Source organism: Lingula anatina, chromosome 2 (genome assembly GCF_051362555.1).
Source record: "Lingula anatina isolate TDL-2025a chromosome 2, LinAna3.0, whole genome shotgun sequence".
NCBI lineage: Eukaryota > Metazoa > Brachiopoda > Lingulata > Lingulida > Lingulidae > Lingula > Lingula anatina.
This window is the reverse complement of record NC_141768.1, coordinates 27,966,478-27,980,635: the sequence shown is the minus strand read 5'-3', so window position 1 is coordinate 27,980,635 and position 14,158 is coordinate 27,966,478. Positions and strand designations below refer to the sequence as shown.

Here is a 14,158-nt window from a genome sequence, read left to right as displayed (position 1 = left end):
TTTTTTTCAGACCATGGTATCCAACATGGAGCAAATGGAGGTTGAGTTCAAGACACTGTCCAAGATGGCACAGGCTCTGGTGAAGGACAGCACCCAAGAAGAAATTAACTTTATGCTGGGAACAATGAAAGACTTCAAGGACAGGTGAAATATCTTTACAGATTATTGATAAATATTAGGACATTGAAGTTTTCTATATTATGTTATAATGGTAACCCTAGTGTTCCTTGACAGAAGGGCTTGGTAAGGTTTTGCTCCAATTGTTGTTTCTTGAACTTCAGACTTTGAGTCTCTCAGTTTTTAAGTGCTTTTAAACTGTTACAATTAAAAATTCATTGTCAGGTTAGCATGCTAAGTTAAATCAAGTTTGAATTGATATATTTTATATTCAGAATTGCATTTGGATTGTTTTTATAATAAAAAAAACTGGTTATCAATTAAGCATTACTATCTGGTAAAACCATTTTTACACTTAATATTTTTTTCAGATTTGTTATCATCCGCAAGGAGATGCCAGAGAGGTTACGGGTCCTGAAGCAGCTGTTGCCCAATGTAGAATCTCTGGAGACTGGAATCTCTGACCTGAGCCAGTGGCTGAACAATGGAGAACAGCTTCTGGCCCAGCACCACATTCCTAACACTTGCCAGGCACTGGAGGAGAGGGCAGAGCAACACAAAGTAAGGCCTTGTAGAAAACTATATGTTTCTATGTCATGCAATATAGTATAGTACAGTACTGCACAGCACAATACGATACGATACAGTAATACAATACAATACAATACAATACAATACAATACAATACAATACAATACAATACAATACAATACAGTGAATTTTATTTTAAGGCACAATTGAATTTTAACATCAGTTTTGTAGCTGATTGCTGCCAGGAACAGCTGTAATGTTATGTAATTTGGTGTAGGAGCTAGGTTATTTATGCCTATATACACATCATTGTTAATGGCTGCTTTACAATGCAAAAAATGCAAAACACTTTCTTCATATTTGGAACATGTCACTTTGCTTTTTAAAGCCCAGTCATGGCTGTGAGAAGTGTGACACTTTGTTGAACAGATGGAATATATCTCTCAAAAGCTAGACCTTATTCATTTGATATTTTGGCACTGTCACTTGGTTTTAGACATGGTGCTCATGTCTTACAGTTGAAGTTTTGATTGATTCAAACAAAAGATGTGTGGGCTTACCTGAAGGCTTTGGGGTAGGGGGTGTTCAGAAGAGGTAAATGTAGAATAACAATTAGCATTGCAGAGAAAGTGATTCTGCTATAGATAAGTGATTATGCCTTTTCAAATGATTTCAAATGAATTATATGTTTTCATGCACTGAAACTAGAGAAAACTATTGAACTTTATTTCAGACCTTCTTTGCGGAGATTACCTACTACAAGTCCATTTTGGAGAGTAAAAACAAAGTCTTTCAGAAGATTTTAAAGATGGATGTGCCATCTGTGAACTTCAGTATCCTTGAAGCAACTGTGACCTCACTTAACCAAAGATTCCAGGTATTTTAGTCTACACACAATTAGATATTATTAATATTTTTAATAAGATGCAGCTTGTTTGGTCCTCAAAAGTTTCTAAAATAAAACTTGTTTCATTGTCTGATACCGATTTAGGTTGTAGTAAAAAATTTTTGCCTGTGATGCAGCTAAGCATGCAGGTTGATAGACAGTAATATAATAATAATAATAATAATAATAATTATTTATGGAGTACAAAGAAATAGTTTACATTTACAGGCTCTCTAACTACTATAGTTAATCTACTAACATGTAATCTTCTTACATTTTGCAAACTTTTGTTTTGTGTTCAGGTTTGTGTTAGCCAGGCCAAGGACTGGGAAGGCCAACTCCAGTCCACACTCAGAAAATGGCAGCTTTTCCATCAGAAGAAGAAACCTTTAGAAGAATGGATACAGAAGGCCAAAGACATATTGGAGGAGGAACTTGATGATGATTCTGAAGCTGAGAATATGATTGAAAAACATAAGGTATGGGTTTTCTGGATGTGTATCTGATATCAAAAGGATTTTTTTTTTTGGGGGGTGGGGGGGTGGGGGGGTGGCTCTTGATGAATTTCTATTTTTGTGTCAGCTTGTTTTAAGATGTGTAAGCAATAAAAATATGACAGTGTTATATTTTCTTATTTGATATTGTATAATTTCAGAAGTAAAAATTTTCACAATAGAATGTAAAAAATATATTAGTAAAGTATCATCATCTGAACCATGATTTTCTCATCATGATTTTCTCAGGAATTCTTTGACCATGTGGATTCCCAGATTCTCCAGGGATTTTTAAGAGCTGGTCAAGACCTCTGCCAGCCAATGTCTGACACAGGTCGTCTGGAAATACAGAAAGTTATGGCTGGACTGCAGGCCAAGTGGAAGGTATTGAGACCATTTTAAGCACTCTTAGTTTTTTAAAGGAAAGTCTTGATAAATATATCAGAGATGGAATGGTTCTTATTATGGTGGATTTCTTTTATGTGAAAAAACTTTGGTAACAGATTTAACTGAAGGACCCCCTTCATATTTCTCATTAACAAGCTAAATTCAAAATCCAACAATGGTCATAAATGACACATTAAGCAAAGGGAAAGGTTTTCCTCTTGTTTTTATTCCCTATTTGTTCCTGATGAAGGGATTGTTTGACTTCTTTTGCATGCGTAGCTGAATAAGTGGACAGGAAAAAACTGCAATTAGTTCTTATCAGTATGATGGGAAAGTAGTTGACCTGTATTAAGAGTGCTGTATACCAGTTATGATTTAAACAGGCTTATATTTCATTTCTGCATCATAACAGAAGAGAAGTGACTTTCAAAAATCTTTGTAAATAAAATAAAAATATATTGTTCAACATGAAGTGACCAATTTAAGGAAAATATATAGAAACAAGAAGCATATTTGATAAATGTATCTGTCACTGAGGACAGTAATGGCTGATGTCTAGACGCTGATAACTTTGATGACCGCGCTGATAAACTGCTGATGACTGTACTACACAGAGAAAGGAATATATTACAGAAATGTTGTGTAGAGAGATACAAATTATGCCAGGACATATGAGCACATGTTAAGGTGTTTACTCACTATGGCTATTTGAAGAAGAAATGTGGTGATTTATATTGAACTTTTTTTTTTCTCAAAGTGTAGATGTTAATGAATTTAACATATGTTTTGCACCTTCTTGTTTTTTCAGTTTTAACTTGTTAAGTTTTACTTTTTTGACTAGTCTTTATTTTATACATTTACTTGATGACAATATAAGTGACAGTTCAAGTGTAAACAGAAATGCTACAATTAACTGTTTTGTTTATTCCAGAATCTCCTGTACAGGTCTCCAAGGAAATTATGTAAGATGGAGTTTACGGTGCCGGAATTGAAATTCTTGGAAAATGTGAATGCAGCTGAAACAAACTTGGAAATTCTACAACAGCAGCTGTCAAGGAAAGAGAGTTTTACATCTCTGCTGAAGAGATTTAATGTGAGTAATCTCTCTCTCTCTCTCTCTACCAACTGTAAAAATTGTCTTAAATCTTATAACTTCAACTCCACATTAATACTCTGTACAGGGGCAGATCCTGAGATATTTTCTGACAGTCTTCCAAATTATCTTTTTTGATCCATCCTCCATTTTTGAACGTCTTCGAAGAGAAAAAATTAAATCCCTGTCAGTGTTAACTTAAAAACTGTCTTCTGGAAGACACAGAAAACGGCTTATTTCCACTCATTTAGTTTACGTAAGACTTCTCTACCCAAAGTAATGCAGTATTTCTCTGTTGCAGGAAATCTTCAATCAAAGTGGATTCTTCCCCACGTGTCAGAAGTGTCTGCAGCATATGCTGAACATCTCCCAGAGTTTACAGTCACACCAGGCAGACGACACCAGCCTCCAGGAGCGTTACCAGCAACATGTGACAAGATGGGAGGAACTGTGCGAAGCCTTGGATCAGTTCCATGAATATCTCAAGCAAATGCCACAGAAGTGGAAACTGTACTGTGAAAAGTAAGTGCACTTGGTTATTTTTGTTTTATTTATTTATTTTTGATATTTTATGAAACTTAAGTCATTTATATTTGTATTTTTCCATGTATGCTTTTTTTGGTGTAATGATTTAATTCATATTTATTTTATATCTGTTGAAAATAAAAATAGATTAATATGTGATGGATTTTCAAGTCATATAATTTGTTTTGATAGTTATAAATTCCATAGCAAACATTTAGTTATTTGGAACTACTGCCCTACTGTTTGTCAGTATTTGGTAATACACAATAATTGTTGAATTAGATGTAAGTGTTACCTTTTTCCATTTTAGGTTTAAGACCTTCAGTAATTGGATTGAAGAGATGTCATCAACTGTCCAAGAACTGGAGACAGAACCTGCTTCTGCTGAGGAATACAAAGAATCACTTGCTAAATTCCATGTAAGTTGATTTATTTATTTATTTATTAATTTATTAATTAATTTATTTATTTATTTTAGAATTGTATTTTAAAATTATAGACCCAAATAGATGATTTAGGGTTTATTGTAGACTGAACTGATACATCAATCATTTCCGAAAGTAATAAAATCCATTTGAAAATGAAGGCTAGTAAACTATACACCTCATGATGGTGACATTTGATGAAAGCACACTTCAATACAATGAAATATTTAGAAAAACAGAATAAATGTTTTGATGTCATTTTTGCTGTATTTCCTTCCTTCAGAATATTTTATTAGTGCACTGATGTCACAATTTTTGTATTTTGCATGCTAGGCTGAGGTAATTAAAGTCATAAAGATGTCATACTTACCTCTTAGATAACCCTTAGAGTGGGTTCCCACAGATTTAGATAGATCCATCTGGATCGACCTAACTCCCTGGGGGTTCACGCTAAATTGCTCTCAGCTTCCGGGAGCCTAGCGCACAAAATTTAATTACCCCTTACAGCTTTTAGTGGGCGGGACAGACATTTAAGCTGGTCAAGCTGACAGCAATCTAGTGAGACTCCTCAGGGGGATAGATCGATCTAAATATCTGTGGGAATGGTCTCTTAGTTTGTAGCCCATAATTGTGGTTTAGAGATATTGACACAAACTTTGAAATCTATCATTCAGTTGTGTGCTGTGACAGTTATGTGTTGTTTTTCAGTCTCTAAGACTTTTCTACTTTTCATCTTCATAGGAACTTATTCAGTCGATTTTAAAGGCTTCCTGTTGTTATTTTGCTTTGTCAAGTATTTCTCTATTTTTTTCTACTTTAAATTTTCATTCTTTGTTAACTTTTAAACCATTCAAGGCTTATCAAACTTTATCATAGCCGTCATGTTTACCAGCTTATCATATAATTTTTTGTAACTTAATATTTTTACCCAAATTACTGAACTAAGAATATTTCAACATGTACTTTTGTAAAGGAAAAAAAAAAAACACACACAACCAGATTGACATAGTATTGATAAGGTTTTAGATATTTTATAAGAAAAGTTAAAAAGATGGTTATGATATTTTTTAACCTCTATTTCAGAAAAATGTGCAAAAAATTGATGCCACCCAGGAAGAGGCCAAGTGGCTGAAGGAGACTCTTGAAGAGCTTCTGGCTGAAACATCAGATGAAGAAAGTCTCAAGCAACAAGGCCAACTGGAAACGGCCTTGAAAAAATACAATGCCTTAATTCCCAGTATAGAGACCATAACTGTGAAGGCCCCTGTGGCTGTTCAATGTTACCAGTACAGAGACAATGTACAGAAACAGACAGAATGGCTGAAAAAGACACAGGAGGCACTGAAAAAGGCGGAAACAGCTGACAGTATAGAAGAAGTCAAGCAGCTTTTACAAGAACAACAGGTATTTCCCATGCACTGTTTACAACTATAATTCTAGTATTATTATTTATAGTTAAGTTAACCTCTTAACTATTTGTTCAGCAGATGAGCTTGGTTGCAGCTTTATTTGCTTAATTGCACTTTTATTTGAATTGTTTTATGAGACTAAAGAGTTGAGATCTTTAACTCAAATGTATATAATTTTTATTTTCATTTTTAATATATACAATGTTCCATTATCAGTGCATCATACTGCTCATGTTACAATATTCCCCCCTCCCCAGGCACTACAACAGAAACTCGAAGAAGAGAAGAAGAAAGTTGAAAGTGAAGTTGCCATGGGGAAGCACCTAGAACAGCAAGCCCACACCCCTGACTTCCTGAATGCCACTATTACTGACCTGGAGAGCAGTTGGGGAGAGGCCACTGCTACTGCACAGATGAGACAGCAAAAACTCAAGGTAATACTTTAGTAATTGATAAAAAAAACCATAGTTTTTCCAAATGATGCTCATGTCTAAAAAAGTTTGCAAGTTTTTATGAGAATTTTTGCTCACTACTTTTAACGTTGATCACTCTGACATATGTCATTGATGACATAACTTTTAAGCTCTAAAAAAAACCTGTCACAATTTTAGTCTTTAAAATCAGTTTTGATCTGTTTAAGTATGTCATCACCACTGCAGCTAAGTTTCCATGGATGGGAAAAATGTTTGCCTAACTAATATGGTCCCTAATTGATGCTTTTATGTATTTATCGTTAAATGGTCATGCGGTAGAGTTAGATTCCTTTTCAAAATGGAAAAGGGTTTGCTTTTTAACTTGGGTTGATGCCGTTTGGAATGCGGATTGTGCTTGGATGAGATTCTGTCCCACCTAACACAACCAGGAACAGATTTCTCAAGCTCTGTTATTCTTTCCACTTCAGGAAAGCCTTGAACAGTGGGAGGCTTATGAGGACAGCAAGGGGAAACTTCAGAGTGTGCTACAAGAAGCCGAGACCTTGCTTGACAAACCTACAGCCCCACCAGGACTGGAGAATGTGCAAAAAGAACTGGCAAAGAAACAGGTATCCAAGCATACTTTATCATTCAGAGCAATAGGGGTAAAGACTCAAAGTATTCAAGATAAGAATTATAGAATTCAAGAAATAGAATATTTATTATTATTATACAGGGTAAAGCTATCTTTCACTGTTTTGTATCTGAACATTGAACACAATACCTAAGATGGAATATAGACTTGTAATGGTACTCAAACAGTGGTGAATATGGATAGAATTTCTTGGATAATCAGTCATTTAATTATTTTTTAATAAGATGTGGTATCTCTACTGGTTAAAAAAATAACAAGTATGCAACATTTTGTAGGCATTACTGAAAACATTGGAGGACATGCACCCAGATTTGTCAGATACATTGGACTTGAACAGTTCTCTGAGGAGTAATGCCAGCGATAGCCGCAGACACAGCTTGGAGATGGAAGTGGTGGAGATTGAAGGCAGAGTGCAGACGGCTAAAGATGCTCTTAGCTCCAGGTAATATTTCTTTGAAAAACATTAATGTTATAGAATTCTGTGGATTTTGAAACTTTAAACCTCAACCAAATTGATAATTTAAGATGAAATTTTAGAAATTTGTTGTTCCTATCCCACTGTCTTTGGAACTTTTGTGGTGTATTTACAGATGTGTTTCCACTGTGGGGACTTGACTCTTGTTTAAAATCTAGAAATTTTTAAAAATATATATACAAATAATGCTTAAAGATGCATACAAAGTCATTTTTTTGTCACAAAAACCAACCAAATGCCAGCATATAGTTTCAAGTAGTATAACTGAGAGAATTACCAAAAGGCATTGTTAATTTTACCCGAAAATGATGTTTGAACAGATTTTTCTGCTGGCATTCTATGCTGTATGTCAATGGGGCAGGAAAGTAGGTCACGGAAGTAGGTTAAATTTACAACCAAAAATTTAAAGAAAGGAGCAGTCTAAAGGTCTTTTATGGCTGATCGAGTGATATATTCAGGTTAACCCTTGGCATGTCGAATTTATTCGAGTCATATAAGAATCTAGTAGAAGTGGTTTACATGTGTTGCTGGGAATCCACGCTCCACCGATGCTCGGTTCGTATGTACCTTTAAGCTTTAAAATCTTATGTTGTTTCCATTGGGATAAGTCATATCGCAGATTGAGTTATTTAAATGGTTATCCATTTGATAGAAACATTTATTTTATTTTAATGTGGCATCTTTATGTTATTTCAGAGTTGAAGAATTAAAGGCTGCAGAGAAACAGTGGCAGACGTACTATGAAAAACTGAATGGTTTCAGCAACTGGCTTAATGCTAGTGAAGACAAACTGAGTCAGATAGCAGAAGAAAAGAGTTCACCAGAGGAACAGTTCAATAGAATTAAGGTATGGGTAAAGTCCAGCTAGAAGTTATCTTTGGTTTTATTTGACCATTTATTTATTTATTAGTATTTTATTAGTAAAAAATGACCACAGCTGTTTCTCTCTATCAGGGCATACGTGGCAAACAAAGTATTTCAGATTTTGGCTTGATTATTTCGTAACATTACATTTATTGCTGATAAATCCTTTTGTTTGTATAAATTACCCTAATGGCCTTAAGTAAAACTATGACTTTGGTTAAGGCTTTTAAGTCTATTAACTTCCATGGTATTATATTTGTTATTTCAAACTATTTTCCAGGACATCTGCTCTGAAGTATATGACAATCACGCAGAACTTGAAGCACTGGAAGACGGAGGAAGAGACTTGTCAAACAATTTCAGATCTCGCGAAACTGCAGCTTTAAAGACAAAACTTTCAAATCTACGCAAGAAGTGGGAGAATATTTGTGCGCACGCCAAAGAACAAAGCACCGTGTTGTCTGACAATGTTAAACACTGGCACAGGTATCAAAATAACTTACAGCAATTACTCCCATGGTTGCACAATGCAGATAAACTGTTATCAGCGCCTGTTGCGCAGACGTCCTCCATGGAAGAAGCCAAAGAACAATTACAAAATCACCAAGCCTTTTTGAAAGAACAGGACGAAAACCATGCTCTTTATGACAATCTACTGGAAGAATCTAGTCGCCTGCTGGATAACCCAGAGGTCTCTGCCCAGATGCAGGAAATTCAGAGTCGTTGGAACACGATCCAAGTGCAGGCGGAGGAACGCGCCAACGTGCTTGATCAGATGTACACACAGTGGGAGTCCTATCACCAAGAGGTGGGAGAATATGAAGATGTTTTGGACCAATATGAGAAACTTTTGGCTGGAGATGAAACGGTTCTCACCAGCAGCATCAATGTTCAGAAACTGGAAATGGAGCTAGCTAAGCATAAGGTATTCATTCACTAGTATAGTCAGCTAGTTGTTAGTTTGTTTGTTTAGTTTTAGATGATATAAATCAAAATATTTTGAAAATGAAATAACTTTGGCCCCATAAGCTTGTGGTATAACACATACCATTATTTACAATTTACATGCACTTTTTTGTCAATTAAACTCATTTGAAGTATATAATGTCTCCGTTATTGCCAAGTAAAATTGAAATATGATCTCCATCTTTTGTGTATGAAACTTATTTTGAATTTTGCTCAGGCTTTGCAAGAAGAGATAAAGAGTCGACAGCCAGTCCTGGCCTCTGTTGACAAACAATTCCGCCAACTTCAACCCCATGTTTGCCCTGACGCTGTGGAGGCCCTAGAAAGCAAGCAAAAACAGGTTCAGCAGGACTCCCTCAGTCTCACATCCACCATTTCTCAGCGGGTCTCAGCCATTGCGCAGACCCTCCAAGAAAGGAAAAACTTCTACAATAAACTGGAGGCTTTTGAGAAATGGCTGAAAAAGATGCACAGACGTATTGAGGAAACCAGTGAAATCTACAGTGACGATGTTGATAAAGGCTACAGCAGAACACAGGTATCAGTTTAACACAGTCCTAATTAATTAAATTTGACATAAATTTACATAAATTTACACAGAAAAGTGGGTATGTTTGAGAACTTTTATGATGGAAATAGCAGTGGGACTTGTTTAGCTTCATTATTGATTTTTACCTGAAAAAGGAAATAACTGTTTTATGTCTATATTGTTAACATGCTTATTAATTGTATACTTAAATGAGATTTGAAATGTACATCTTTGATTAAATTTATTTCAAGGCTGAACAAATTGAGGCTGAGAGTAAACGATCCACATTCACTAAACTTTATGCTGAGATAACTGAACTTAGAAAACATTGCCCTCCTGAGGAGGCAGAAGATCTCGCAGAAAGACAAAATACTGTCCGTGAAGAGCACAACAGTCTTCATCGGGTGTTGGCGAACAGAGAGGAAATATTTCAAAAATGGTCACGTTATCAGACAATGCACCACGAAAACCAAATCAAACTTGAAGCAATTCAGACCAGACTGAAGTCTGAGGAATTGACCTCAAATGACCTTGAGCAGCTGTCCCATGACCTGGAAGATGTGCAAACCAAAATGGCGGAATGGACCAAACATGCACACACACTAGACGAATTGATGCCTGAAGCAAGGGTCACAATATTAGACAAAGCAAAACAGACTCCCGTTCATTTCTCCATCGAGGTCCAAAGCATATTGGGATTGTGTAATGTGGTTGCTAAGGAAATTCAGTTACGCCAGGAAAATTTGAATGAGATCGAATCTCTCTGGCAGAAATTCTTAGCTGAGAAAAAGAAACTCGAGAATACAATAGATGATATTAGTCAACAAATAGAAGCAGCTGAAGTAAAGGAGTCAACTTTGGAAGGGATAAAGAGCTTGTCAAAAGATATAATGGTATGTTAATGTATAGAAAAAGGGTAACATTTTATACTGTACGGGTAATGTTAAAGGTGAACAATGTTCAGAGTTTTTTTGTTGTCTAAATCATTTAACATTTAATACAATAGCTATAGATACAGGTGCTTAAAAGAAAACTGTTTGAATGATTTCAAATTGGATAAAATGTTTGAATTTTTCTTCTAGACTGTTCAAAAGGAAAAAGATGCTCTAGTGCCAAATTATGAGAGTCTCCATGACAGAGGACAGCAGCTCCTGCGCCTTTCTCCCAGCAGAGTGCCAGAAATTCAGCAGAATTTGAAGTTCATTGAGAACCGTTGGGAACATTTCCAGGCTTTGGTTCTTGAAAGAGCTGATGGTGAGCTATGATATATATTTTAATTGTTACTTCAAAATTAGCCTTCAATCTCTTGAACAAAATCACTCGTCTTAGCTTTATAATCTTAATTCTAAATTGCAAAGATTACTACATGTAGATCTTTTATATAATTCCCTCTAATTGAACTTAATCTTAAGTTATGTTACAGAACTAGAGCTTAAATTTAAAGACAGTTAGCTTGTTAGATAAGGGCGCACTGTTAAATCAAATTTGTATGCCAAGTATTTTAAGGTGAAGAAAATGAAAATACTTTTTTGGCCTTCAGGTTGCTCGTCCTTAATAGACCTTTGGCAGCAGTATCTGGATGCCCACCAGGGGGTGCTCAGGTTGCTCAGTGAGGTCAAGGCTGTTGCAGAAGCCACAACAGATTGCAACAGCCAGGCAGCAGTCAGAGAAATGCTCAACAAACTGAAAGTAAGTTTGATTTACATTTGCACATATATATATATATATATATATATATATAGGATTGAAAAATCATGTAGGTGTATAGCGTATGACAAATTAAAAGTGCACACACTTGCACTGACATGCACTCTCATGTGCTTGCGCACACACACGTGCACATACACACCCCACTCCCCTTACCAGGGGAAATATACCTCATCAAGCTTGAAATAAATGTAATGAGACCCAGAGCCAACACTGGAATAAAGAATGAAGAACAAGGTTTACATCGAACAGGGATAAAATTTAAAATTTGCGAAAGTGCATTTCATGCCCTATCTTTTCTATCTTCCAGAAAGCAGAATTTGAACTGGTCAGTAACCACACGCAGTTAAATTATTTCAATACCAAGGCCCAAAAGTTGATCAGTGACCTCCATGTTCTGAAGAATTTCAACAATACGCGTTTGAAAAAAGAAATACAGGCTGATAATGATGCTTGGCAGAAAACATTACTGGTAAATATTGCAGGGACAATAGAATTTTTTATATAAATGTAGTATCGGACCATTGAAAGACACAGAAAGCAAGCATTGTTTATGTATATTTATATTTATGTGACTATAGAATTAAATGATACTGTTGATGCACTCCCACTTTTAGGCAATTCCATCTACATTATAGATTTTCAAATTTTTCCTCTTTTGGATGATTTAATTGGATCAATGTTGCGCGTTACAAAATGAACATTAAAGTTTTAAAATGGAATTCTTGTGTCTAACCCAAAGTAATATTACTTCCAGTTGTTATCAGAGAACAAGCAGAACCTGGAGGCCCAGCTGGTCTACTGGGGCCAGATCCTGACCCAGAATGAGGAGGTCCTCACCTGGATCCAGGGGGTGGTGGACAGACTGGAGGACCACGCCCATCACTTCAGGGACACTGTCGGGGCTCAAAATGCCATGGACAGCTATAAGGTATGGGCCCTCTTTTTAATTTAAAATAATTATAAACCCTTTTTTAGTAATTATAAACAACTACTACTATCACTTATATTAAAATATAAGTGATAGTATTAGTAGTGGTAGTTACTTTAGTGCAGGTAGCATTTATAAGAAACAGTTTGTTAAGTTCCTGTTGTCATTGCCTAGCCTTTATTTTACAATTTTGATAAGCTTTCCTTGATGGATTTACTTGAATGTTAATTTTTTTCACTGTAATGTGTCATTTGTTTTGTCATTTTTTTATTACAGGGTGAATTACCCTACTTTGAAGATCTGTTCGAATCTGCCTGTAAGAAAACCAGCGACCTCCAACGTCTGAACAATGGATGTGAGATCGAGAGTCTTCAAATGGCACAGCAACAGATTGACTCTCTGTTCAAAAAAGCTGATGACCTGGCTGACCAGTTAGAAGGAATTCTGACCGAGTTCCTCGACCTGACCGAGAGACTGACCGGAGAGGTGGAAGAAGAAGCCTCCATGTTGAACAGTATGAAAGAATACTTGGCCAAGTATGATGATGTGACTGGGACTGATGAACAGCTGGTGGAGAGACTGGATGATTGCAGGGTCAGTGGTGTCACATCAACATGGTTTTATCCCATATCAAGTTAAAAAATTTGTGTTAAAAAATTTGCCCAAAATCTTCAGAGGGAACTTATAGTAACTGTTTTGATTACCAAGACAGATAATAGCACTCATTAGGAAGTGGAAATGTTCTTATGTTTTTTTTTTCATAATTTATCCTTTTAATGGAAATGTTAATACCTTAATTTTTTACTTTTGTTTTCAGACAATCCATGACCAGTTCCTTGCTAGTCAAGAGAAAGTAGCAGAACTGCAGGAAAAACTTGCCACTTTGACTGCCAAATATCAGACTCCAGAGACTGCCAGTCTTGCCAAAGATCTGGCCGCTTTGGCCAAGAAACACGAAATGTCTCTACAAAGAGCTGAGAAAGTTGAAGACATCCTGGAGCGCACCCTAGAACAACATGCTAACGAGGCGGAGCAAGATCATCAAAGATGGCTGACGGCAGCTAAGGAGAAGATGGCTTGGTGTGAGGAGCCAGCTGGGGACAGATACAGTGTGGAAGCTAAATTGTCAGCCATTGAGGTAGGATTTTTTCTTATTAGTGTGAAAATATCTCAGTCAATGCAATTGTGGCACAGATAATTTTCTTTGTTCCTTGCAGTATTTTTGAAATTTCATTTAAAGTGATTCAAGTAAAATTTTAAGGTTAATTTTAGTTTTTAAAGTTAAATTGGATTTTAAAATTGATTTTAATTTCGAATTTTAAAATTGATTTTAACATGAACCCCTTATAATACACCTTCAATTACAAATCAGTTATGTACAAAAAACTGACAATTACAGGATTTGTTGAGAGAAACTGGTGAAGGTGAAACCAAAACAGATTTAGCAGAATCCAAGATGTCCCTGCTTGAGAGCACACTGACAGGATCTAGACAGAGTGATCTTCAGGGCAGGGGCTCCATGGCCAGGGATGACTTCAAAGACTTTGTAGATAATCTACACCAAACCAAGTACGTATAACATTTGTTTGATTTACAGTATTTATCTTTTAGTTATAGAATCCATTGATGCATGTTTTTCACTAATTAACTGATTATACCTGGATTTGAATCTCTCCTCTGCATCGCCATCAGTGGCAAAACTCATTTTACCTGAACATTGCTATGATGGAAAATCGTCATTATGGTCAAAA

The 14,158-nt window shown here is 35.9% G+C and overlaps 1 protein-coding gene across 1 annotated transcript in view; it reads left to right on the top strand.

Moving 5' to 3' along the window:
- Positions 1 to 11: 11 nt before the first annotated feature.
- The window catches only part of LOC106156515 (nesprin-1-like), a 119,740-nt gene continuing 105,593 nt past the window's right edge, over positions 12 to 14,158 (top strand). Inside the window, exons 1-23 of the mRNA XM_087005459.1 lie at positions 12 to 144; positions 489 to 678; positions 1,382 to 1,525; positions 1,837 to 2,013; positions 2,278 to 2,412; positions 3,347 to 3,508; positions 3,810 to 4,030; positions 4,344 to 4,452; positions 5,542 to 5,862; positions 6,125 to 6,301; positions 6,769 to 6,909; positions 7,211 to 7,377; positions 8,107 to 8,257; positions 8,555 to 9,199; positions 9,458 to 9,778; positions 10,021 to 10,662; positions 10,852 to 11,023; positions 11,310 to 11,458; positions 11,787 to 11,948; positions 12,234 to 12,407; positions 12,684 to 13,001; positions 13,225 to 13,545; positions 13,807 to 13,976. Of these exons, the coding sequence (XP_086861585.1) occupies positions 14 to 144; positions 489 to 678; positions 1,382 to 1,525; positions 1,837 to 2,013; positions 2,278 to 2,412; positions 3,347 to 3,508; positions 3,810 to 4,030; positions 4,344 to 4,452; positions 5,542 to 5,862; positions 6,125 to 6,301; positions 6,769 to 6,909; positions 7,211 to 7,377; positions 8,107 to 8,257; positions 8,555 to 9,199; positions 9,458 to 9,778; positions 10,021 to 10,662; positions 10,852 to 11,023; positions 11,310 to 11,458; positions 11,787 to 11,948; positions 12,234 to 12,407; positions 12,684 to 13,001; positions 13,225 to 13,545; positions 13,807 to 13,976 (5,300 nt within the window). The 5' untranslated portion in view covers positions 12 to 13. The remainder of the gene's footprint in view (positions 145 to 488; positions 679 to 1,381; positions 1,526 to 1,836; positions 2,014 to 2,277; positions 2,413 to 3,346; positions 3,509 to 3,809; positions 4,031 to 4,343; positions 4,453 to 5,541; positions 5,863 to 6,124; positions 6,302 to 6,768; positions 6,910 to 7,210; positions 7,378 to 8,106; positions 8,258 to 8,554; positions 9,200 to 9,457; positions 9,779 to 10,020; positions 10,663 to 10,851; positions 11,024 to 11,309; positions 11,459 to 11,786; positions 11,949 to 12,233; positions 12,408 to 12,683; positions 13,002 to 13,224; positions 13,546 to 13,806; positions 13,977 to 14,158) is intronic.